Below are 26,595 nucleotides of genomic sequence, written 5' to 3'. Positions count from 1 at the left end.
AAAGCAAGGTAAGGGCTTGATTGTACCAGGAAAATGGGATGTGCCTGGAATGGGATTGCTTCTTATAAAACTATACAGAAAAGAGAATCATCAGGCAGGTGAAAGAGGGCTGGCTGGGGGTGTCTCCCTCCCCTCCTCTGAGGGTGCTCCAACTCAAGCCTCCCATCCCGCTGATTTGTACAGGAACATTGCTGTCTATTCCCCATCAGGGAGAGAGAGGAAAGCCTGCATACTGGACTCCCATCCCCAGCTCCACCCCAGAGCAATGAATGAAATGAAGCATGTACATTTTCATTTTATTTTCCAAAAAGCAAAAACTCAGTTAAGAACCTGAGCGACAGCTGGGTAAATTTTCTAGTTATAAATAAAAGCTATTCCAAAGTAGCTCCCCATACACAAGCACACTATTACAAATTTAAGTTACTTTACTCCAGAATACTTACTATACATACTCTTTCATAAGCTAGATTTTATGATAAAAAGTGAAGAATCAAAGAGCAGGGGCCAGCTTATCAACAGGACTACATTGTGATTATAGATCAGAAATTGGCCAACTTCATTTCCCAACCTGTCTGGGTAAGCCACTGGTGTGCTGGGACATTGTGTGCTACTCAGTCTCCATTGGTGGTGCGTGCCGTTCCCAGCCAATGGGAATGGCAGGAAGAGGTGTGGGCTGAGAGATGTGCTGGCTGCCACTTCACGTTGCTCCTGCTGGCCAGGAACAGTGAAATGCAGACACTGGGAGCTGCAGCGCTCCATGCATAAAGAAAGCATCCTGACGCACCAGCGGCTCTCCTAGATGAGCTGGGAACCAAAGTTTGTCAACTGCTGAAATGTAGGTTCAGCTTATGAAAGTGTCATAGTATTTTGCCATTTTTTACCCATCATTTTAAGAGGGGAGGAGCGCTTAGAAATGTATGGGCTAATGAATGGATATACACAGTACTTTGTTTTGGAAAAAGTGATTATTTCAGAATAAAATCACTTATCCCAGAGTGTCCCTACTATAAGTCACTCCAGTATACATCTGATCCACACTAAAGTCATTGACATTTATAGGAACTGAAGCGTTGGAAGTCCTCCCATTCCCCGCTAGAAGTTGTGCAAAACACTCCCCCAATTTGCTTAAATGGAAGTTGTTTCGCTATAAGTAAGTTTTTTGGAACATATCTTGGACTTATAGCGAGGACAGCCTGACAGCTAAATTATACTAGCACAACTGTAGTGGAATAAGCACTCGAATTACTGTGCTGGTGAACTTCTACCGGTGAAGACTGGTTATCATACGGTTGAAGACACTTATGCCAGAGAAGCACATCTACCCTAGGAGTTTGTACTGGTGTTAGCTAGTTATGTGCAAATCTCCGTTGATACAAGCGCTGTGTGAACCCACTTATGCAGTATCAAAGCTTAATTTTTTTATGGATGTTGAAAAGCAGCAAGGTGAACAAAACTTTCATAGTGTGGACTAACTTAGGAGTCTGTATCAGTCATGGCAGTGGCCTGGTTGCTGCTTCCACACATGTTGAGAAGTGTACTACTTGGTACATTCTTAAAATAAATGCATACAATGTGTCAAAACTGGCTTTAATAAAGATCTAAGTGATTAATAACTTGTTTTCAACAGGAAAATTTAACTACAGTTTACCATATGTTGCATTACTCATTTTCACTTTTCACCCAAAACATGCACAGATGGAAAGGATTTCTGAAGCACTACGTTCCATAGGGGTAACTTTCCCTAAGGACACTAAAATGAAGACCACGTTGCCCCGTTTTTTTTCTTCCAGATTACACAAAAATTCTTTTGGAAGAAGTGATGTTAGGCAGCTCTTAAGAGACTGTAACCCTATCAAAACTTTTGTAAATACTCTCAGTCCAGTTGCTAAATCCAAGGACTGGTACTTGTCTTGTTGTGCTCCCAGAACAATGCTTAAAAAGTATCTATGAGACTGCTGAACTGGGATATGAAAATAAGTCCACTGATGTCATGCAGTCCAACTTTCAGTTGCTGCACTGCTTCCCACTCACCTTATGAAATTTCGTTGGTAAGAAATAAATGTCGGCAACTAGGCACTACAAGTCAGCAACAATAAAGGGAGTGTTACTACTGAAGACCAGACCTATGCAGTTTCTGATGGTTAACCTCTGGCTTGTATAGACCTGCCTCCAATCAGTCATGTAATGTGACACACAAAATACCGGAAGCTGCCTTAGGCTATACTACTGTTGCCACTACTGGAGAGTTAAAGGAAAAAAATCTTACTGCAGCCTTTGGGAAAAATTTTTTTACCATCCTGTTAGGGCTGTGACTATTGAACCAGTACTAACTCATCATAAATAGCAGCAGACTCAAAATATCAACCCTGCAATCTATCCTTCCACTCACAATCAGCAACTATGATTAGTGGCAATGATTTTTTTTCCCCACTATCCAAATTTCTCCAACACCAAAATATTCTTCTGGGTTTTAATACCTCAAAAGACAACCTGCAAAGAGGAAAAACTGGATTTGTGCCATTTGAAGCTTGCTTGATCTATAAAGAAAGGCCCCAAATCACAAAATATTGCTGGATAAAGCTGATTTATTTATATAGCTGATTACAGTATGCCCCATTTTGGTGTGTTTACTAGTTTGAGTTGTTAGAAATAACAATTGAAATAATAATAACTGTACTCCAATGGTAGTTTTAATTTTCTTATTTGATTTTTAAACAAGGAGCAATGGTAAATGGTTAGTTATCACTTGGTTTAACATTTTGTCTTATTCCATATCTATAAACTGTTTAGGACAATGGTCCCCAACACGGTGCCCGCAGGCGACATGGCGCCCACAGGGGCATTTGTGTGTGCCCGCCGAGTGCTCGGGGCTGGCCTCGCCCCACGCACATGGCGCATGCCCCGGGGAGCGCCGGCCCCGGGAGCATGGCGAATTGGCTGCCCACGCCCCGGGTGCGCGGCTGCGGGGGGTGGGGGGGGGGCGCGCTGGTCTCAGGCGCACAGCGAATTGGCCACCCCAGCCCCGGGGACGTGGCTATGGGGGGCGCCGGCCCCAGGAGCGCAACAAATTGGCATCCCTGCCCCCGGGCACGCAGCTATGGGGGGAGAAAGGTGCCGGCTTTGGGCACGTGGCTCAGCAGGACGCTGGCCCCAGGCTTGCTGCAAATGGGCGGCACCACCTGTGGCCACATGGCGCATAGGGTTGCTGGCCCCAGGCACATGGCTCATGGGGGTGTGGTGTATGTGTGGCCCCGCCCCCGGGTGCGCAAGTGTCCCCACACTCTGGCGCCCAGCAGGCGAACGGCCACGCCCCCTGGCACCCAGCAGCTTCAAATGGTTGGGGACCACTGGTTTAGCATATATATTTACATCCAGGTACATCCACACACAAACTCAATACTGATGTTGCACATAAGAAATTTCAACCCATTCAAAAAAAAAATTCAACCTGCCTAAAATGGTAGCAGGAACAGTGCCTGAAGGGGGGTAGGGGGTTAAGTTTGCCACTCTTTTCCTTCTTTGATTTATAAAGATCATTTGAAAGATTTTTGTTTTGTTATTTAAAGTGTTTTTTGTGCTTTTTACCATTAGAAATTTATATCTGTTGAGTTTTCATAATTTGAGAACTAGAAAAATGTTATCATAAAAGTAAAAGGTGAAAAGTAAGCTACTGACATACATTTTCAGTGAGTGATTAAAAGCATGTTTTGTTTATTAGCTCAATTATAAATTAACATTTTGGAGAAATTGCATCTCTAAGTATTTTAATTAAAGCTCTGGATCTTACAATGAAATATTCTCAAGACCGACAAGGGTCTTCCAATATAACCAAGGACAAATTATGACAGTTGTATTTTTCCTTAAAAACGTCAGTATTTTTCCTGAAAAACGTCATTACATAACTGTTAAAGCAGAAAAAACAAGTACATGTCCAACTTTTATAAGTTTTTATGTACTGCGTGCAATAAAAAATCTCCTTGGTTTAGAAAATTTTTGTTCAAATTCAAAACAATCACCGTTGCAAGCACATACGAGCAATATACATCAGTGATATTGAGAACTTAATGTTACATTAAAACTAGAAGGAGTTTGGTGGCACCTTAAAAAATAACCATTTTATTAGGGCATAAGCTTTCATGAGATACATCTCACTTCTTCAGGTGCTTGAAGGTAAAGAAAGTAGGAAATACAGAGATGGGAATGTAACATCAGTGATAATCAGGGCTCAACAAATAATGTAATCTACTCGCCTGTGGCGAGTAAATTACGACCCAGAAGAGCCAGCACAGAATGATCTGTGCATGTTTGGCGAGCCCTGGTGATAATTAAATCCCAATGGTTATGGCTCACCTCCAACAGAGATGAGAAAATGAAAGTACCTGAAGGAGAAATTACTTATTGCAATGAGAGCCATTCCATGTCTCTATAAAGATCCAGTCTGACAGTCAAATTTGCATATGAATTCCAGCTCAGCAGTTTCACCTTACAGTCTAAGTGTTCTTGCCTAATGGCAATTTGCAAGTCAGTAACTATGGGCACATCTACACAGCAGGGGTAAATCTGAAATAAGCTATGCAACTTGAGCTACAACAATTGCATAGCTTAAATCAAAATAGCTTATTTCTGCTTTTTTGTGCTGTCTACACAGCAGTAAGTCCGAGAGAGCGCTCTTCCTCCGACTTCCCTTAAACCTCGTAAAATGACGGTTTACAGAGTCGGAGTAAGAGCTCCTCCAGCTCAACATTATGTCAAAATAACTGCTTGTGTGTAGACGCAGACTAACATTATTCCAAAATAATGCTGCTGTGTAGATGTACACTATGTGTCCAAGGAGACTAGAGTGCTCCCTAAGAGGCTTTTGAATGTTACCATTCTTGAGGTCTGATGTGTTATGCCTCGTAAAATGAGGTTTACCAGCGTCGACAAAACTACTGAGTTCTGTCGACATTATGTCGACAGAACTCAGCGGTAGTGTAGACACAGGTATAGTTTTGTCGACAAAAGTCCACTTTTGTCGACAAAACTCTGTAGTCTAGACATACCCTAAGTTTGCCTGCCCTCTGTGCTCCTAGGCCAAACTGAGGAATGACGAAAGCTGTACACTTTCCCCTCACTCCCTGATGAAGGGGAACAGCCAGCAATGTCTCCATATGAATTGGGAGGGGCCCACAAAAGAATACGTACATAAGAACATAAGAATGGCCGTACTGAGTCAGACCAAAGGTCCATCTAGCCCAGTAGCCTGTCTGCCAACAGTGGCCAGCTCCAGGTGCCCTGGAGGGGGTGGACCGAAGACAACGATCAAGTGATTTGTCTCGTGCCATCCATCTCCAGCCTCTGACAAACAGAGGCCAGAGACACCATTCCTACCTCCTGGCTAATAGCCTTTTATGGACCTAACTTCCATGAATTTATCTAGTTTCTCTTTAAACTCTGTTATAGTTCTAGCCTTCACAGCCTCCTCTGGCAAGGAGTTCCACAGGTTGACTATGCGAGAAGAACTTTCGCTTATTAGTTTCAAACCTGCTACCCATTAATTTCATTTGATGTCCTCTAGTCCTTATATTATGGGAACTGATGAATAACTTCTTTATTTACCCTCTCCACGCCACTCATGATTTATCATATCCCCCCTCAGTCTCCTCTTTTCTAAACTGAAAAGTCTGCTTTTCAAAAGAATACGTATGGGGTAGGAGGCTCTGGGTGGAGGAAGTCCCAAACTGGGGGAGGGGAAAGGAGGGCACCCTCAAGCCAGCCCCCTTCACCTGCCTGATGATACTGCCTCTTTTCTATATAGTTTTATTAGACACAATCTGATTCCAGGTACATCTTATTTTCCTGGAACAACCAAACCTTTACCATGCTTTAATTTATGATAAGCATAAACTGCATATTGAATTTGGTTGTCCTAGCTCTTAGAATTTAGGAAGAGTTCGTATACAGATAAACAGGCTGACAGACATGCAAACTCTCTCAAATAAATAGTAGATGTGCAGGTGAATAAGACTTTGATGGTATAGCTCCGTGGTCCCCAACACGGTGCCCGCGGGCGCCATTCGTGTGCGCCCGCCACATGCTCGGGGCTGGCCTGGCCCTGGGCACGTGGCACATGCACAGTGCAGGAGCCGGCTCCAAGCGCATGGTGGGTGCCGGCCCCGGGCGCTTGGGGGGGAGAGGGGGCGCCGGGCGTGCGGCGCTTGGAGCGGGGGGCGCTGGCCCCGGCCACTTGGAGGAGGGGGGGCGCCGACCCCGGCCCCCGGCGCTTGGAGGAGGGGGGGGCCCCGGGCGCGCAGAGCTTGGGGGGGGGCGCCGGGCGCGCGGCGCTTGGAGCGGGGGGCGCCGGCCTGGGCGCTTGGAGGGGGGGGGCGCCGGCCCCGGGTGCTTGGAGGGGGGGGGCGCCGGCCCCGGGCGCACGGAGCTGGGGGGGGGGAGGGGGCGCCGGCCCCGGGCGCGGCTATGGGGGGGGGCGCGTGGCTATGGGGGACCCGCCCCCATCCCCTGGCTCCCGGCGGGCGAACGGCCACGCCCCCTGGCGCCCGGCAACCTCCACAGATTGGGGACCACTGGTATAGCTGATATGTTTAGGTCCTATGATAATGTCACTCGTGTAGATGTGTGGACAGAATTGGCAATGAAAACTAGACTTAATATTTCTGTATGTATTTCACAAAAATAATTGTTTTCAGTAACGAAGTAAAAAGATTCCAGAAGATTGGCAGAAATAAATTATGCTCAAAACAAATTCTAAAAATAGAGGAATTAGATATTACTGTAAGCTTCTGAAAAGTTAGCGTGTTAATTATGTCCAATTTTTTTAAATTCAGTAACAATTAACATCTATTTATAAACACTTCCTGGATTTTAGGGAGAAATATCCATGTATTTAAACTGAGTGCGAATTTGTAAGGCATTAGCAGAGGGATGTTTGGTAATGATTTTACTTACTACTGGGTTGACAGTCAAGTAAGTAGTTTGCCCAAAATTCATAACTCTTAATGGAAACCTGCCAGCTAGATCCTAAATTTTTACTTCTGAAATGCCATCTCAACAGAAAATAAAAACATATGTAATGATAAAACTAACAGCTGAAGAAAAAAAACCTCTGAAATTGAGAGCTTCGTTTGCCTAAATACATCTCACCTAATGGAAACTTTCTAACAAACATGCACACACTTCTGTGAGATCAAGAAAGATTACTTGTTTTAACCTTGCCCACGGTATCAAGTTATGAAAAATTCATGTTGGTAATTCAAAATGGAGAATTAAAACCCACACTATAAAATAAAACTCAGAATAATTTAAATCTGCTTGTGTGTGCACAAAGTTAATTCTCATGAATACGGCTACAAATGAAACCTGTTTCAATATGCAAGAAAGGAAATAATCACCCCCAAAAAATCCCATCAAGCATTCACATCTCTCTCTGATTATCTACAAGTTCCATCATGCTTCTACACTCTACAGCAGGGATAGGCAACCTACAGCCTGGATCTGGCCTGTGAGGCTAAGAAACCACTGTCTCGTCTCTCCCCGCTCCACCGCTACGCAGCAGGGTAAGCCAGGGTGCTCCAACTATGCTGTGGGCACCATAGTTGAAGCACCAGCACCAGTTTTCCCACGGGGGGGGGAGGGGGAAGAGTAGGGTTGCCAGAAGGGTTGCCAGATGGTTGAAATAAAAATACCGAACACCGCTCCCCCTCCCCCCCCCAAAAAAAAAACCAAGGAAAAATTCTGATGGAAGGAAAAAAGGGGCGGGGCGGACCAAAGTTGTCGAGCAAAAAGACTCCAAGACCATTTTGTGCCGGCAGCCTTGCAGAACCAGGTAAGCATGGGGGCTGGGGTCGGAGGGCTGGGGATGTTAGGAACCGGGGGAGGGGGAGAAATCAAGGCAAGTTGCTTCTCAGTTTAAATCTCTGTGGTAATCATAGGGATAGGATCACTGCTAGGGTTACCAGGTAGTTATTAAAAAAAAAAAACACCGGACACGCTTCATGGGGGAAGGGGAAGAAGGACCAGCTGGGAGGGGAGGGGAGGGGAGTGGTGCTGGCCAGGAAGAACGGAGAAGGGGGGGCCCGGGAAACAGAGCTAACGGGGGGTGGGGGCAACAGGGCTGGCCGACGGGAATCAGGGCTGGTCAGTGGGGGATCGGCCGGAACGGAGCTGGAACAGAGCTGGCTGCGGGAAATTGGGGGGCAGCCGGCAAGGTCAGAGCTGGCCGGGGGGAGCTCAGGAGAGGAGAGGACTGGTCGCCGGAAGTAGGGCTGGTGGGAGGTGCAGAGGGGCTCCGGGGAAGATCCAGAGCAGGAACCTGCTAACAGGACGCAGAACTGGCGGAAGGGGCAGGGGAGCAGGACTGACCTGGGCTGTGCAGATCTGAGGGCGCACCCGTCCTGCGTGAGTCAGTCCGGCTGCGGCTACACCACGCACTTGACCAGCGCGCAGGAGTATGGTCAGGGCTGCTTCTCCTCCTCCTCACAGGCAACCAGGGCTTCCAGTCACTCCCCCCTCAGGCTTCCGTCCAGCGCCCAGCCGGAAAACCAGGAAATACCAGACATTGTATGTCCGGTATTTTCTGGATTTTTTTTTTTTTAACAGGACAGAGGGCCTGAAAACCAGACACCTGGCAACCTTGGGGGGGAAAGGGAGAACCCTAAACTTCACAGGACCAGTGTGGCCTGCTGGTTCTGCCTGGCCAGAGAAGGATGCAGACCTGCACACTTCAAGGAAACGCTCCCTCCAGGCACTGCCCCTCAGCACTCTCCTTGGTCAGAAATCCCAGTCAAAGGGAACAGTGCTTGCAGGGAGTGCTTCTCTGAAGCATCATGCAGAGCCACCTGCACCTTTACCCTGCTCCTGCACCCCCCTCCCTCCCAGATCCCTCCTCCCTTCTCTCCAACTCAGAGTATGGGGGTTCAGCTGCTTCTCAGTTGGGGGGCACATCTGTGAGGGTTTTTTACTCCTCCTTCCTTGGGGGCCAGGGTCAGTGAGGATTTGGTTTTTGCTTTTCACTTGTGCGTGGCAGATTTTTCTGTGGGTCAGTGGCCCCTATGAACCAAAAAAGGTTTCCGATCCCTGCACTACACTGTGTTCATGAAGCGCATCATTTCAAGAGGGAACAAATTATTTTATTGCAATATTAATTTCAACAAAAAATAAAACACATTCCTCATGGAAGAGTCATGCTGCAGAACATGTTCAATTAAAACACATAAAATTACTAGAAATACTTTAAGACATTTGTCAAGTGAAGTACTTAACATTCCCAGCAACAATTCCAGCAGTGATAAAATATCAGGGTGTTTTAATCAAGTTAGATTTCTAAAGATTATTTAAAAGCATCACTCAGATTTATTAAATAGTTTAGCAGTTGCTTTTCAGAATAGATAGTATCCTTTTTATTTCTGAAAAAGGCCATTAGTAGGTGGAAGAAATAAAATCACTAGATCATTAAATCCCAATGTGCTGACTAGGACTCAAAACCAAACCCAAAACCCAAACCAAACCCAAAACTCTCACTTTCCAGGTTAGACGAAACCTTAAGTGTCACTTTAGTACCCGTGCCATGCAATTAGTCCTACTTAACTGCTTAAGAAAGCCTTCTCTAATCATTTTTTTTTAAAAACTAAAAATCATTGCAACCAATTTATAATAAATTTAAGAGGAATTCCTTCTCTATGATCTTATAAATGGAAGTATCATAAGCAACATACATGTAAAATATAAAAGGGTGCCAGGAATCACACATCCAGTGTGGTGATATCCAGTCAGCTTAGCAATGGGAACACTGCTCTGTTTTTTCATTTGATTTATACGAAAATCGACCTTGTGGTCCCTCAATGATTAAAATTAAAATAATAATTTGCTATTCTCTTACCACTTTATACAAAACTTGATATCGACACCAAACTGATACTAAATTTCACACACACCTTTTTATCTTCTATATTTAAGCAGCACCTCTAATATGGAACTATGTATAGGATTTACTGGGTTGAGACCAATCAGTACTAGAATAATTCAGTGGATTACCAAATTAAAAAGAAACGGATACAAGAAACATGCAGGAGAAACATTTAAATTCATTCAAGATAACTTAACAAAAATGAACATATTTGTATCAGTGTGTATTTTCTTCGATAAATTATGTTTAGCTCTGCCTGAAAATTCACCGTAAGTGAAAACCAGAACAAAAAAATATTGTTACTACAATAGCATGCAGTCAAACAACAAACACTAACACAATATTAATTTTATAACAATTCGGGATCACAAAATATTATTTCTGAAACAGTAAGTCAATGATGGCACACATGAAGTGATACAGTGTGCCAGTTTCTGAAAGCTAAGACTATTACATTCACCTAGCTAACACACAGAACTAATCAGAGCATATGTATTTGATTCTGAACTTAGATATTGGCTTCCAGCAAATAAAGATTAATTTAATTACTCAGAAGAGTTTAGGCTTATTGTTCCACCAAGACTTGATATCCCTATTGTGATAAATATGCAGATTTTTTCCCACAAAATATGCTTCTTTATGTATTTATACATGTATCAGCAGAATTTCCAGACTGTCAAAAAAAGAACACTTAACAGATTTTTTAAATAATTTTCCTAAAATTTGGATCTGCTTGAGAGTTTTTGGAATGTAAGTGTTGATAGCAAGCTACCAATAGGCTTCCCCTCATTGGTCTTGTCTAGTACTCAGAAAATGAATGCAAGATATCCTATATTACCTTTGAAATAAGAAAAATGAGTTTTTATGACACAGGAATCTGTTATATACTTCAGACATCTCATGCCTGAAAAGCTGAAAATAGACATGCAGAGTTTGCCGTACAATACACGGTATACTTTAGAGCAGGTTTTACAGCTCAGATTATACGGTTTAAAAATATCTTTGCTGTCTCTATTTTTGTAGCTTCATTGAGAATGGATGAGTTTTTCTTCTTCAGTTCTGTATATCTGTCACTCCTACTTCAACATAAGTAATTATTTGTGATATGGACAGATCCTAGCATTACCTATACTCTGTGATGCGCTTGGAATACCTACTTTGAGATATTCCTATTGTTACACACTAATTTTAAAAATACTTGAAAATGCACAATGAACTATAGAACTAAACAGAATATACAATGCATAATTACTGCTATCTATGAAAATGCTGAAGCCACAGACTATAGCACTCTGGGTGGTTGCAGCTTTATATTTTACATTTAAATTTTGGTAGTAGTAGTAGTAGTAACTTAACACACTTTACATAAAGTATGCAAGTTTCCTCCAGTAGCAGTTCATAAAAAAAGTATAGTAGAGGTAAAAATGCAATATTGAAGTTGTGTTTAACAATGCTAACATTCAAGCTCTATACACTTGCCAAGAGCAATCTGAAAGAAGTAGTTATTATTGTTTCAAGTTCAAACTGAGTTCTCAAATTTTAATTTCTAAGGTAAAGCATTATACACCCTCTACAGTATATTAAATTCATTATATCAATCTAATATTACAAAGCAAACTTGCTTTTCTCCCAAGAAAGCAAAAAAACCCATCACTTACAATTTGAAGCTACTGAAATGTATACAAAAACAAGAATTACTCACCAGTCTTCAGGGATATTCATTCTCTACCAAAAGCTTAACACACAAACAACAAAAACAACATTCGAAAAGATGTGAGGCACAGCCCTTTTGTCTCTGAAGCTACTCCCCAAAGAGCACTGTTCAGACCTGACACTAAGAAAAAGCATCCTCTAGCTCTCAGGGTTTAGTCTCACTAGAAAACTGATACCAGAGTGATGTCACACTGTTTCTCTAGCGTTACTGCAGCTCAAATCACTAAATCTGTTCTCTCCAATAAGAAATCGTTACTAATAAGCATTATGAAACAAGAGGTATTGAGCAATAAAAGCTATTTTCAACAAAAACTGAAACTAAGAACATATATTTTAAAGATTACAGCTTGCAGAGGCAGAATACTGAAATCCAATTAGTTTTTAAAACTGTCAAAATTGTTTTATACAAACAGCAAATCTTTTAGTTCACGAGACTGGTTTTCTATATGCAGTTTGAATTGCTCACAAAATACTGACTCATTCTGAAATTATTTCATCCTGTCCCTAGGATGCAAAGGAAGAAACTCAGTACTACAGTAACTATATTTTCCATATTGCAATAAGCAGTGATTCATGTTCTTTTCCTCACATAATGGGGCAATAAATTCTGAAAATGGACTAACACCTCAGACTTTTCTTTAAAGAAATCTCATTTTTGAAGAGCTAGAGAGATTCAACAATTTCCAATATCAATTATAATAAACTATTGCTCACATATTAACACTGACATCTGCTCTACTCAAGTGGTCAACATTATACAGACTATGCCCATTCAGTTTCCCCTCTCTCTTTAGAGACTTGTCTTGGATAAACAGAAAGACCCTTTACCTGAAACACGCTTGAAAACTTTTACATGTTCAGGTAATATGGCAACCATTTTCAAGTTAACTTAAACCTCCACAAGAATAGAAGTGAGGCATGTGAGGCCTATGTTATAATTTTCTCCATAATCAAGTTTGATAAGAATTCTAGGCCTCGTTTCAGAAGGAACTGACAATGCATGATTGGCGTTTTTGTTTTTTTTAATAAATTAAATATGGATGATAATTTACCATGGGTGGAGAATAGATTAATGTAGTGCATCTTTTATCTCTAACTATTATGATTTTATTTCTTTCTAGCGGCAGAAAAAAACAAAGGAGTGAACTGTTCTCTGTTGCCACCACCACCCATGTTACTAGGTGCAGAATTTGAAAGAAAAAAAGCCCTTTATTCTATAGCTTCAGTGGATTCAATTCCTACTGGCTCAAGTTCGGGTTACTTAAAAAGAAGAAGCTCTCCTTTATGTCAAGATATTCAGCTACTGATCAGGACTAGCTTCTTGTGTCTGAAAAACTTGCCAAGCTAGCTTCCAAAGCTGAAGCAAACTTTAGCCTAACCATTAGCTCTATATAATAAAAATGTAATGCAACAGTTAATGATTAATGCCAAAACCTAACTACCATACCTTAGAACCATCAATCTCAGTTCTTCCAATGGATTGTGAAGATCTTGCTCTGCTGATTCCAGAAGGATAACAGAAAGAAAACATTTCCACATAATATAAAATACTTATTCTATTCTTCAGTCAAGCATGCATATAGGTCTGTCAAAGAAATTCTATGAGCATCAGCATGGAGATAAAACTCCTCAGGACAAAGAGCAATGAGCAACTATAGAAAAGCATAACATTTTGCACGCAAGAGCTACTGATATATAGGATCCACTTTAATACCTACATCTATCATGTAGTATTTTGTGAAAAAGTCCATGCAAGTTGCCTTATATATACACACCCATGAGAAAAATGCACATGTGGGGTTTTTGTTCATGTTGCTGCTATTACTTTTAAGAAATGAGCTCCACTAAAAAGACTCTTGGTTATTTACACTTCTGAAGGACAAAGTTGGCCATCTTAATACCCTTTTACCTACTATTGAAGAGTTTACAAATATAGTAACCTCATGCAGCAGGCTTGTGTGCTTTAAATATATCTTAGGCCTCATGTATCAAGATTCCCCTTAAGCTGCATGGCAGCACAGCCTGGCAGATGCTTAATGAGTTATGTTCCATAACTATCGTCCTATTTACTTTTTGAAGGTTTCCCTGAAACCTTGGAATATATATTATTGGAATATATACAAAATAGGAAATAATCATAAACAAGTTAACAACATAACTTTTGGCAGCTAAATTGACGCCCTCCCCCCAGCATGGCGCCCAAGGGCAACTGCCCCTCCTCGCTATGCCACTGCTAATCCTTGCCAAGAGACAATCCCATTAACTAGGGATGTAATAGTGTAGTCGATAAACCAATAAGCCAAAACTTATAGGTTAATGCTATAGACTACATGCATTTCCCTCCCCCACCCCTTGCCAGTAAATTTTTTAGCAGGCTAGCCAGCAGCCCTGCTCAGCAGTGGCTTGCAACAGGTCTGGGAACTGCCCCTGCTGGGGCTCTTCATTTGAAGCACTGTTTCTTAAACTTTTTAAGACCGAGGAACACCAAACAATTTTTTTTTATGAGGAACACCAAGGATGTTTTATTTGGGGGGAGGGGGGGGGGGGAGGGAAGGGTCAGGGGAAGTTATTGAGCGAAAAAAAAGTGGCCTGCCCCTTTTGGGTGGCCAAATGGGTGGCCATTTTGAATTCTGCTGTTCTCTGCGGCACACCTCCAACTGCCTTGCAGCACACCAATGTGCCACGGAATACAGCTTAAACACTGATTTAAAGTGTATTAGGAACCAGGCAGGCAGCCCAACTCAGTCCCCCCTTAGACAGGAGCTGCTGCCACCCCACACTGCTGCCTCTTATTCAGAGGCACCAGCACAGGGTGACAAGCAGCCAGTCTGCCATGGGAGCTGGTTTTGAAAACAGCTCCCCTTGCAAACCAACTCCTGCCTGGCACACCATGCTGCTGCCTCTGATATAGAGGCAGCAGCACAGAGCAGCAAGGGGCTCCTCGGGAGTGAGGCTGGAGCGCTGGTCCTGCCTCCGGGGATTATAATAAGCATTCATGAGGTTACTTGACTATTCAGTTAACTAATATTTAACATCCTACCCCCTAAACTCAAACAAATTATTTTCAGCAACCATAAAGCACTCCATCATACTCATCCAGGAACCCACCCCTGCAATCAACTTCAATACCAACTCTGTCCGCACATATATATTAGCAACATCACCACAGGACCCAACTACAAACTACCACTTCACAGGCTCATATTACTGCATATCCACCAAATGTGCTCTATGCCATCAAGTGACAGTAATGACTCCCTACCATGTATATTGGCTAAACTGGACAGTCTCCACGACAAAGGATTAATGGGCACAAATCAAATATTTGAAAAGGTAACAATCAGAAACCTGTTGGGAAACATTTTAACTTTCCCTGGGAACTCATTAATGGATCTCAAAGTTGCCATATTATTACAAGCCAATTTCAAAAGCCAGCTGGAAAGGAAAGCTGCAGAACTTAATTTCATTTACAAGTTTGATACCTGCAATAGAGGTTTAAACAAAGACCTTACATGGATTACCTGCTACATTCCACATCCTAATGACATAAAAAGCCAAGACCAGGTACTTAAGAATACTTAGAACCCACTTCAGCTTCAGTGAGCATGGACACTGACAATTTTTTTCCCATTTTTCGCCTCGCCCTTCCCTGCCTCTCTCTGCTATTTATTTTGCAACCCTTAACTCCATTCATCAGAATAGGATTGTGCCCATGAAAGCTCATGATACCATCTACATTTTTGTTAGTCCCCAAGGTGCTTCAGGACTACTCATTGTTTAAGTCTTTTTTCATTTACAGACTAACACGGCTAACCCTCAAACTTTTGCTGCAATATGATTTTTGGTATGCTCCCTGTCTGACCTATGGTCTTCTTGCTCTGGGAAGATGTGAATACCGCAAGGTCCTGTTGCAAAAAAGAGACTCCTCTCCCTTCTCCCACCCCCCACTTACAAAGCAACTGGTAAGAACAGAAATATAAAGTGAAAGAAGTTTTTAAAAATGTTCTATCCATCTGCTGTAAACTAGTACTCCCATACTACTGGAGACAGCACAGTCATCCACAGGGCAGAGAAACAAAAAATGAGTCTCCTCATTAGGGCACGCACCACTCCCTCCACCAAAAATGCCCAGTTAACAGAATATCTAAGAGCTTAAAGAAACTGAATGTAGAGAACAAATAAATTTCAAGAAGTCTGAAGATAAGTGAGCAAACTGTGGACCCTTCTAAAGGAGAAGTCTAATCCCTGGTAGTGTTCTGCACAGAAGAAGCACAAAGGCTGAAGATCCACTTCAAAACAAATGAGACCAGTACTAAGACTGGAAGAGGGGACTTTCAAATCTCTGCAGCCAAATCAGTAACTAGCTAGCCATTCATTTTTTATATTACCTGCTGCATTTACATTCAACACAAGACAAATGGAGAAACTGAAAGACTGCTCAGCACTGATGGTAAATCTAACTCTGCCAGTCACACAAAAAATATCTTGACATCAACTACAGATGTTGAGTAGGAAACAGAAGTAGTTTTGTTTTATTTTTTAAAGGTTCCTACTTAAGACTCAAGCAGCCATGATCTACCGTTCAGATTAATACAAAACATGAGCTATTTTCCTTCCTTCCTTTTCTAAAGCATCCTTCATAACTTTTAACTCAACCAGAAATATGGACTGTAGCTGTCTTTTCAAGAAGCAATCATGAAATTTAATTGATTTTCTAAGAGTTTCATTTCACCACAAAATAGGTTTTCAAACAGATGTGAATAGCAAAGCCTCCACAGTCTCCTGCTGCCCAGCACCAAGGACAATTGAGAGGCAGGAGACAAAAGTGCATCCATTACATTTCCATCACAGGCTTCTGCTCCCCCAAGTGGTGGAAAAATGCTTATAGCATACTTCATGCAAAGATAATTATGCATGCTTCACTGCTGCTTCTAAAGTATTGGTCTGAGGAGTCACTAATGACTAACTCCTTTTCAAAAAAGCTCTCATTTATCTATATTTATTTTAGAGTGCATCTGTCTGAGTCTGTTCAAGAACTCAAACAGTAAAAACTAGGACCACCAAATTTGGTTGGCACCTTCCTCGTTTCCTAATTTGAATCAAGTTCAGGGTTTGGTTGTACCAGGGCAAGCAGAAGTGCCAGGAAAAGGACTATTTCCCATAAGATGCAAAGGGAGGGGTTGCTGTTTGGAGTGATGTGATATGAGAGTGGCTACTGGGGACAGCGAGCCCACAGTAGAGAGCCACTCTGCAGCGTCCACTAGGGGCAGCCATACCACCAAGGAAGTGGCCAGCAGGGCTGGATCTCTGCTATTTTGTCTGCTAGCACACCAAGTAAGCAGGCCCCTGTCCCAAACCTTTTCCCCTCCTCCTGGCCCTTAGCCGCAGTGTTGAGGGGAGGGAGGCTGGTGGAGAAAAATACCCCTGGCAGCTAGGGAGAGAAAAGGCTCAGAGAGGAACATCTGATCTGGCACAGGCAAGCCCTTTCTCACTCCCCAGCTCTCCCCCTTGCACACACCCCTTCCCCGCCCCTTTATATCTCCAAGGCCCTGCTATGAATTCTGAACCCTCACAATGTCAGCCCCCTACCCTGAAGGGCCCAAGTCATGTAGGGTACATCAGCTAGTCTACTATATATTTGAAAGAGCCTTTCTGTCTTTGCATGGGTGTCTGTCCATCTGTTCAAGAGCTCCTTCTAAAGAGTAAAAGCTAGGACAACCAAATTCAATATGCTGTGCAGGGACATTGCTGGCTATTCCTCTTCATCAGAGAGAAAGGGAAAGAGCACCGTTTGCTCATTCCTCACTGTGGCTTGGGGATGCAAGAGCAGACGAACCTGGACCTGTCCCAACCAAGATACATATACCCCTCCCCTGACTGTGCCCACTGGAGTAGCAGTAGCCTTGGAGAGGCACTTCTCATCTGGTCCCAAACTGCTGCAGTGAGAGAAGGCTAGGATAGTCCTCTCTCCCCTGGAAAACCTGTATACTGTACCCCTCATCCCCTGCCCAACCCCAGAGCAGTGATTTAAATGAAGACAGACACCAGAGCAACAGAGGGAAAATCTTCTAGTTTGATTCTGCCTCTCAGAAAAGCAGCCCAGTTTTATCCAACACCTAGCCTTCTACCAAATGAATCAAAAATTGGTACATTACATGAAATGCATTTTTTTTTGTTTAACATACTACTAAAACCAGATATAAAGCTGATCTACTATCTCGAAATAGGAGGTTCACATGAGGTAAACTTGTAATAATGTTGCCACCATAAGTAGTAAAGCTTGGAAACACCTATTTTAAATTTCTGTTTTAAAAACTGACCATCAATAATTCAAAGACCAAAGTGCTTATCTTGTGAATTTTCAGATTCAGACACAGGAAATGCTGAAAATAAGCAAACCATTAGTCCACCTTGTTTGGCATTCTCGAACAGTGCCTTTGACAGAGGCTTCAGAAGGATGGTTTGAAACAATGGGCTGAGCCAAACGAGTTCAAGTGTGGGGTTTTTTTTTCAGATAAAATAATTCCAATCTTTGCTTTAAGTTAACAATATTTACTAGGTTTACATCAGGCAATATAATGCAAAAATCACCAGTGGTTTGCTATGCCTAAAGGGATTGCCAAAAATCACTATACTGTGCATTTAACATTCTTCTTTTCTTGTTTATATTTGTGACACTCATGATACATTGTTTAACTTGATGTGACTAATTCATTATTTAGAAATACAACTAAAGGGCTGTCATCAAAAATTAACAAGCTAAAGATTACTGAGCTCAATCTTCAAAAGGGCCTGGGAACCTGACAGCTGCTCAACTCATCAAGGCTAATAGTAATCTAGAAGAATTAAACTTAACTACAAGAGAATCATCAGTATATTTACATTTGAAACTGTCACAACAGAAGATTAAAGTGAATTAACAGATGTGCCCAGTAGCACAAAGTCAATACCAGTTCTGAAGGTAAAATTTCCTCCTCCACAAGCAAGCTAAACAACAAAAAGGCAGTGAAAGACAATGGCCAGATTCACCTTTACTTGAAATTCTTTTGGCCGTTTGAGAGTGAAAAAACTGTGTCCAGGCGAGTTAAAATGTTCCCCAACAGGCTTTGTGTGTTACCATTTTGAATATCTGATTTGTGCCCATTAATCGTTAAACTCCTCCAGCACATAATTAATAGGGCTACCCCTCTGAGACTTTTAAACATGCAAGACACTGAATTCAGCCGTATGGAGTGCAAATCCATCGACTGCACAAGGAAACTCCCAAAGATCCAAACAGATTTCATGTTCCTATCCAAGGGCAAACAGATGAACATAATCCCTAGTGAATTTATGGTGAAAAACCCACTACAGTCTACATACCCCACAGACTACAAGAACAGATTATGCCATACTAGGGATGTCAAAGTGTAGTCGACTGTATGATTGATTAACTGATAAGCCTAGGCCAGTGCCTGTGAGGAGCTGTTAAAAGCCAGCTCCCACATGTAAATGATCCACCTTCCCAACCTCTAGCCCTGTGCTGCTGCCTCTGATAGAGAAGCAGCAGTGCGAAGAGTGAGTGGAGCAGGCTGAAGCGGATACATGCAGGGAGCTGACTTTCTCTACCGATCTACTTGTCCACCCCTTGCTGCTTCCTACAGAGACAGGGAGGAGGGAGGCAGGAGCAGGTGCTGGGGGGAGCTGGCTTAAAAACTGATTCCCCCCAGCACCAGCTCCATGGTGCCACCTGTCTCCCTTCTCCCTCACGCTGCTGCCTCTAGCAGCAAGGGGGGGGGGGGGCGGGAAGAGCAGGGGAAACGGACATAGGGCGGCAGGCAACCAAACGGCAAGGGGAGCTGGTTTTTAAACTGGTCTCCCCTTGCAGCCATCTCTGCCTGATAACCCGCGCTGCTGCCTTTGATACAGGGACAGCAGCCTGGGTTGGCAGGAAGTGGGGCAGTCCCGGGGACTATCGAATAGTCGTGTAACTGCTAAGATTTCATGCTATTACATGACTATTCTATTACACAACATCTCTCTGGCACACACTCAAAGAAACTGAAGAGCCACCTAATTGGCATACTATACAACAAAAACAGAATAAAATCAAAGAGGAGTTCTCAGCACTCGAGATTCTCATAAAAAACCTAGCTTCCACATAAACTTCCTTTTGGCTGGACCCAAAAAACCCCACCAAACAATGCCACCTACAATGCTCACTTCATTCCCTACACAAGAAAAATGACAGTGAATTACCTAAATTACTAGAAGCCTCAGGATATTTCAACTCTGGGACCCTCTACAGGCAGTCCCCGGGTTACGTACAAGATAGGGACTGTAGGTTTGTTCTTAAGTTGAATCTGTATGTAAGTCGGAACTGGCGTCCAGATTCAGCCGCTGCTGAAACTGATCAGTTTCAACAGCGGCTGAATCTGGACGCCAGTTCTGACTTACATACAGATTCAACTTAAGAACCCCAGGCATCCCCAAGTCAGCTGCTGTTGAAACTGATCAGCGGCTGATTCCAGGAAGCCCGGGGCAGGGGCTTCCTATAGTCAGCCACTGGTCAGTTTCAGCAGCGGCTGACTTGGGGACGCCTGGGGCAGAGCAGCTGGGGTGCTGCTGGGTTGGTCCAGTAGCACCGCTCCTCGGCGCTACTGGACCAACCCAGCAGCACCCAAGCTGCTCTGCCCCAGGCGTCCTGATTTAGCCGCTGCTGAATCTGACCAGCAGTGGCTGAATCAGGATGCCTGGGGCAGAACAGCTGGGGTGCTGCCCGGTTGGTCCAGTAGCGCCCAGAGCGGTGCTACGGGACCAACTGGCAGCGCCCCAGCTGCTGTACCACAGGTGTCCGGAGCAAAGCCACGGAGCACGGGGGCAGCGGGACAGCCCAGACGTGCCGTGGCTGTCCTGCTTCCCGCGGGCTCCGTGGCTTTGCTCTGCTTTGCTCCCCGTCCCCCTGGTCTGCAGACCAGGGGGACGGGGAGCAAAGCGGCGGAACACGCGGGCAGCGGACAGCCCAGACGCGTCTGGGCTGTCAGCTGGCCGCGTCCTCCGCGGCTTGGCTCTGCTTTGCCCCCCCACCCCCCTGGTCTGCAGACCAGGGGGATGGGGGGGGCAAAGCAGAGGCAAGCCGCGGAGGACGCGGCCAGCTGACAGCTGACCGCACGCTCCGCGGCTTGGCTCTGCTTTGCCCCCCCCCCCCCCCCCGTCTGCAGACCAGGGGGACGGGGCAAAGCAGAGCCAAGCCGCGGAACGCCCGGCCAGCTGACAGCCCAGACGCTTCTGGGCTGTCAGCTGATCGCGCACTCTGCGGCTTGGCTCTGCTTTGCCCCCCCCCCCCCCCCCCCGGTCTGCAGACCAGGGGGACGGGGGGGGAAGCAGAGCAAAGCAGAGCCAAGCCGCGGAGAGCGCGATCAGCTGAGAGCCCAGACGCGTCTGGGCTGTCAGCTGGCCGGGCGCTCCGCGGCTTGGCTCTGCTTCCCCCCCCCCCCCCCCGTCCCCCTGGTCTGCAGACCAGGGGGACGGGGGGGGGGGGGGGCAAAGCAGAGCCAAGCCTCGGAGCGCGTGGGCAGCGGACAGCCCTGTCTGCTGCTCACGTGTTCTGCAGCTTTGCTTCCTCTCCCTGGTCTGCTGGAGACCAGGGAGAGGAATGGCCCCGTTCGTAACTGCGGATCCGACGTAAGTCGGATCCACGTAACTCAGGGACTGCCTGTACTCACATATTGTCAGCCTATCCAACCACCCTCTTAGCCCAGCAGAAGAATTGGTCCTATCTCAGGGACTCTCTTTCTGCCCCACAACCCCTACAAATATGATTCAGTGTTGTGGTCATCTGGAAGCCTGTTTTCGCCACCTCCATCTAAAGGAATATTTCCAACACACTGCTGAACAACGCACTGTCACTAGGATCCCCCCTGGCAACCCAACAAGAAGGCGGCCTCTATGTGGACCTCTGCTGATGGTTGTAACAAGAGTCTTGACTTCTACATCAAATGCTTCTGCAAATGGCAATGGGCTGACAATGTTAAACAACATTATGTGACAATTTGTCTCAGCCATGCAGAACATATCGCTATACACAGCCTCAAAAACAACTCTAACATTATAATCAAAGAGGCTGACAAAGGGGGTATTGTCGTCATCATGAACAAAACAGATTATGAACAGGAGGCTGCTAGACAATTCACAAACACCAGATTCTACAGGCTTCTTTCTTCTGATCCCACTAAAGAATACAAAAAACCCCCACAAACCTAGACCATCTGCTCATGAAACTCACTGCTACAGCTTGGGACCAAATCTATACAAACATAACCTCAAATCCCCAACCAGAAGTTTTCTATTTGCTACCCAAGATCCACAAACTTGGAAATCCCCCATGTCCTATTATCTCATGCATTAGCACACATAGGCTGCGTCTAGACTGGCATGATTTTGCGGAAATACTTTTAACGGAAAAGTTTTTCCGTTAAAAGTGTTTCCGCAAAAGCGCGTCTAGATTGGCAAGTGCCTTTGCGCAAAAGATTTGCTTTTGCGCAAAAGCATCCGTGGCCAGTCTAAACGCAATTTCGCACAAGAAAGCCCCAATAGCCATTTTAAAACAGTTCTTCCCTGTCTACACTGGCCCTCTTGCGCAAGTATTCTTGTGCAAGAGGGCTTTTTCCCAAGCGGGAGCGTAAAAGTATTTGCGCAAGAAGCACTGATTTTGTAAATTACAAAGTCAGTGCTCTTGCGCAAATTCAAGCGACCAGTGTAGACAGCTGGCAAGCTTTTGTGCAAAAGCAGCTGCTTTTTCGCAAAATCTTGCCAGTCTAGACGCACCCTTACAGTAGGAGTATTTATCTAGTTGTGTTAACTCTCTCCTCAGACCCTATGCTACCAGCACTCCTAGCTATCTTTGAGACACCACTGAGTTCCTGAGGAAACAACAGAACATCAGTAATCTTCCGGAAAACACCATCCTGGCCACCAGCAAAATTCTACACAGTGACAGATTACTGGCTGTCAGGAACACTATCCTGACGATGCCACTACAAACCTGGTGATTGAGCTTTGTGATTTTGTCGTTGCCCACAACTATTTCAAATTTTGGGACAATGTATATCTTCAAGGCTCAGCTATGGGCACCCACATGGCCCCACAATATGCCAACATCTTTATGGCTGACCCTCGAATGTTTCCTCAGCTCTCACCCCATACCACCTTTACTCTACTTATGCTACAGGGATGACATTTCATCATATGGACCCATAGGAAGGAGACCCTTGAAGAATTCCACAGGGATTTCAACAACTTCCAACCCATCATAAACCTCAGTCTGGACCAATCCACACGAGAGATCCACTTCAACAATGCAGGACTATTAAATGATGGCCACATTTCCACCACTTTATACCGGAAACCTACTGCTCTGCCACCTCCTGCCGCCAGCGGCAAAAGTGTCCATGCAGGCAGGGGGAGCAGTCGTTGGTAGCACATGCACTCCCTTCTCCCTGCGCTTGGAGAGGGGCCAGACACCTCCTGCTCTGCCTTCTCCTGCTGCGGAAGCAGAGCTGGCTTGAGCTCCTACAAGCTGCCGTGGCAGACCAGTGGTTGGGAACCGTTGAAATATGATATCAAGAGCCAGCAATGCACATCTGCCATGTATACTGGCCAAACTGGACAGTTTCTATGACAAAGGATTAATGGACATAAAATCAGTAACACGGAAACCTGTTAGGGTACATTTTAACTTGCCTGGAAACTCACTGACTAACCTACAAATGACTATACTATTACAAAACCATTTAAAAAAACCAACGAGAGTATGCTGAACTGGCCTTCATATGCAAATTGACACATTCACCCATGTCTTGGATGGGCCATTATGTTCAACACCCTCATGACATCAAAAGCTAAGTGTCGGGCACTTACAGCCCTCTCTATTAGTCTCATTTAGCGCAGACACTGACATTTTTTTCCTCCCTATCTCTCCTCTTTTTCTGCTATATATGTATACCCCTAGACCTCTTGCTTCATATTTGTCATCTGAAGAAGTGGGTTGTGCTCACAAAAGCTCATGATACTATCTATGTTTTTTTGGTTAGCCTCTAAAGCAAGGGTCAGCAACCTATGGCTCGCAAGCTATATATATGGCTCACTTAGGAGTCAAATATGGCTTGCGACTTGAGCTCACCTCTCCTTACTCCCTCTGCAATGGAAAGCCTTGTGCCCCCCGGAAGATTGGACCCAGAGCTGGCTTCCTGCAGGGAAACAGGCAGGGGGGTGGAGAAAGCCCAAGTCTCACTGTACAATTAGGGAAGTAACCGGCGCTACAAACAGCTCAGGTGTGCGCATGTGCGCACGCTCGCTCCTCTCCCCTCCCCTCCCCCAGATGGAGGAACAAAGCAGCGCACAGGTGTGCTGCCTGCAGGCATTTCCTGCTGCTTCACTGGCTGGAATCTAGCCAACATAGCAGCTGGAAGCTACGCCTGAGACAGAGAGTCTGAGAGCGGGGGAAGAGGGAGAGCAAAAGCAGACCGACAGCCATTTTGTCCATGAAGGACCTGCTGCTGCTGCCATGGCTGTGTCCCCGCTGCTCTGCACACTACTTCTCCCCTGCCTTGTGCTCTTGCATGTGCTGTGTACTCGCACCCACCCGCAGGAATGCTAGAATCCATCATTGGCCTGAGCACCTTCTTCCTGACGTTGGCAGGCTGGATCCTGGCTAGCTTGGAGAGCTACAAGAAGCACGACTGCCAGCCAGATTCCCTGCACTCCTGGAAAGGCACAGCCTCCATTCCACACTTAGCTTTTGGGCTGCTAATTTATTCCTTGACCCGTGCAGAGCAGTGGCTGGTTGGCTGCTACATGGTAGTGACTTGCATCTGTTTAATAAACCTTGTTACAGACACTGAGGGGGAGGGGGACGGGGACTAAGTGTCACTCAGGCCCTGAACCCGTCCTCCCTCCCCCCCCCCAGAGACCCTGCACCCAGCAAGGCTCTTGTACGTTTCAAAAGGAAGCACCACAGGGAGGTGGGGCCAGCAGGGGAGCTTTGCACTGCTCCCAGGCTCCCTGCAGGGCTTCTGCTTTTGAAATGTACAAGAGCCCCACTGGGGCTCTTGTACATTTCAAAAGCAGAATCGTGGCAAGCAGAGGCTGCTTCAGTCCCTACTTACACTGTTTCCACTGTGCCTCTACCTCTCCTGGCCCCTCCAGAGATGGTGCTGGGGGGAACCGGCTCTCTGATAGAGGCAGCAAGTGAGGGGGAAGCAACTAGTTCCATCGCTAGTTGACTATCAGATAAGCAGAAGCTTAGCTCTTATATCCCTAGGTGAGTGGCAGCGTTCCCTCTAAGCATGGCAGCAGAGCTTCACAGGTGATTAATCAGCCCTGCCCACTCAACTCCTTGAAAGGAGCCCTGAGCCTTTGACTGGGCGGAGCTGATTAATCAACTGTGAAGCTGTGCTGCCCCATAACTTAGAGGAAACACTAGTCAGTGGCCCTTGACTCTCAGCTGATCCTGGGCTCCACACAGCATTTCGAAACAGCAGTGCTGCACTGAACCCAGGGTCAGCTGGGGAGTTCTCAGCTGATCCCAGGCTCTCAGCAGCGCTGCTGCTTTTAAGTACCCCCTTCTTCTCTATCTGATAGAGGCAGCAAGGCAGTGTAGGGGGTGGGGGGAGTAACTAGTCGTTTACATCCCTACTGTTTATTAATCCATGTCCCTAGAGCGGTTTGGTGGGGGTGTTTTTCAGAAGATGGAGTTTGAAATTCTGGCTAAATTCCATCCAGGGCAATGACTACCTATGTAACCTCCCCCTGGAGTTTCTATTTATGTTTTCTGCCCTAAACTCTTGCATTTCTGTGCTGTTCAACAGCTGCCACATTTCACCAGAGGTAACTGAATTGGTTCTTACAATAAATATAGGCTATTTATATAACCTTTATATTATAAAGAACTTTGTGATCCCGAAGAAGGCACTAAAACACTTATTCTGGAAGTCTCAGCATGACAGATCCTAAAGAAATATGGTCTTTGCTTTGTTGAGACAGAAATCAGAAGCCTTTCTGAAGTATCGGGCCTCAGGGATGAATAGACTGTTAACTGTTGCAGAAAATGAACTCTTTGAAAAGCATACTTTTTCCTTCTGAGCTTAGGATATGACAGCCTGAGATTTCTTAGACTATCTTCTCTAGGGAGAAAGATATAAACTGCTAACAAATAAAATTTAAACAAAAAATCAATTTTGACTTACAAATGAAAATTAAGCTTCTTGGCTCAAACTTCTCATTAGCAAGACTGCATTAATAATGCTTAGATAATTAAGAGGTTTTCCTTAAAATAAAAACAAACCCCAAACATCTTATACTTTTCAAACAAGAATGCCTACAGAAAGTCTGAACACATCATTTAGAAGCTACTTAAGTACCTTTTAAAAGATATGATGGGTTTCCTCCATTGATATCTCAGATTGGCAAGTTAGATGCAATTTAGAGCATGTTATTATAAATTCAAAAATGAAATGCACTAAGTTGATCAAATATCTATCTAATGATAAGCTGAATTAATTCTGACCCTACAAGTAATCATGTTTAGGCAGATGCTATAATGAGCATCATATTCTTGTAAATTAATTGGATTACCCTGAGTTACATTTAAAGGACATTTAGTATGTTACTGTACATTTGAGAACTCTCAACGTAGTGTTTGTTTTCACTGAGTATTGATCAGACTTCAATGATTCACATTTTTTTTATACTGGAAACTATTGATATGTATGAGCATGGCTATTATATGCTTATTTTCTGCTCCAGAGTTCATACACATGCTCTATATTGTCTCTTAAGGCACAAGATGCAAAGGGAACAATCACCAAGTCTGTATTAAACCTGTGAATCAATGTAAATATAGACAATGGCTAATGGGGCAGACTGTGGTGCTTCAGGGCTTAATCCAGACCAGAAAGACACTATCACCATCTGCTTTGCAACTCTGGGTACCTTCCATACTA

The 26,595-nt window shown here is 44.5% G+C and overlaps 1 protein-coding gene across 10 annotated transcripts in view; it reads right to left on the bottom strand.

Moving 5' to 3' along the window:
• The window catches only part of PLEKHA5 (pleckstrin homology domain containing A5), a 241,995-nt gene that overhangs the window by 131,644 nt on the left and 83,756 nt on the right, over positions 1-26,595 (bottom strand). Inside the window, exon 1 of one of the 10 annotated variants that reach the window (XM_075897781.1) lies at positions 11,604-11,796. The exons of the other annotated variants lie outside the window; for them this stretch is intronic. Coding sequence (XP_075753896.1) covers positions 11,604-11,623 — 20 coding nt within the window. The 5' untranslated portion in view covers positions 11,624-11,796. Of the gene's footprint in view, positions 1-11,603; positions 11,797-26,595 lie in introns of those variants that run through there. 10 annotated transcript variants of the gene reach the window in all.

The sequence above is a fragment of the Pelodiscus sinensis genome, chromosome 1, assembly GCF_049634645.1.
Source record: "Pelodiscus sinensis isolate JC-2024 chromosome 1, ASM4963464v1, whole genome shotgun sequence".
In the NCBI taxonomy this organism is placed as follows: Eukaryota; Metazoa; Chordata; order Testudines; family Trionychidae; genus Pelodiscus; species Pelodiscus sinensis.
The sequence above is the reverse complement of the archived record's forward strand: the minus strand, read 5'-3'. Positions and strand labels throughout refer to the sequence as shown.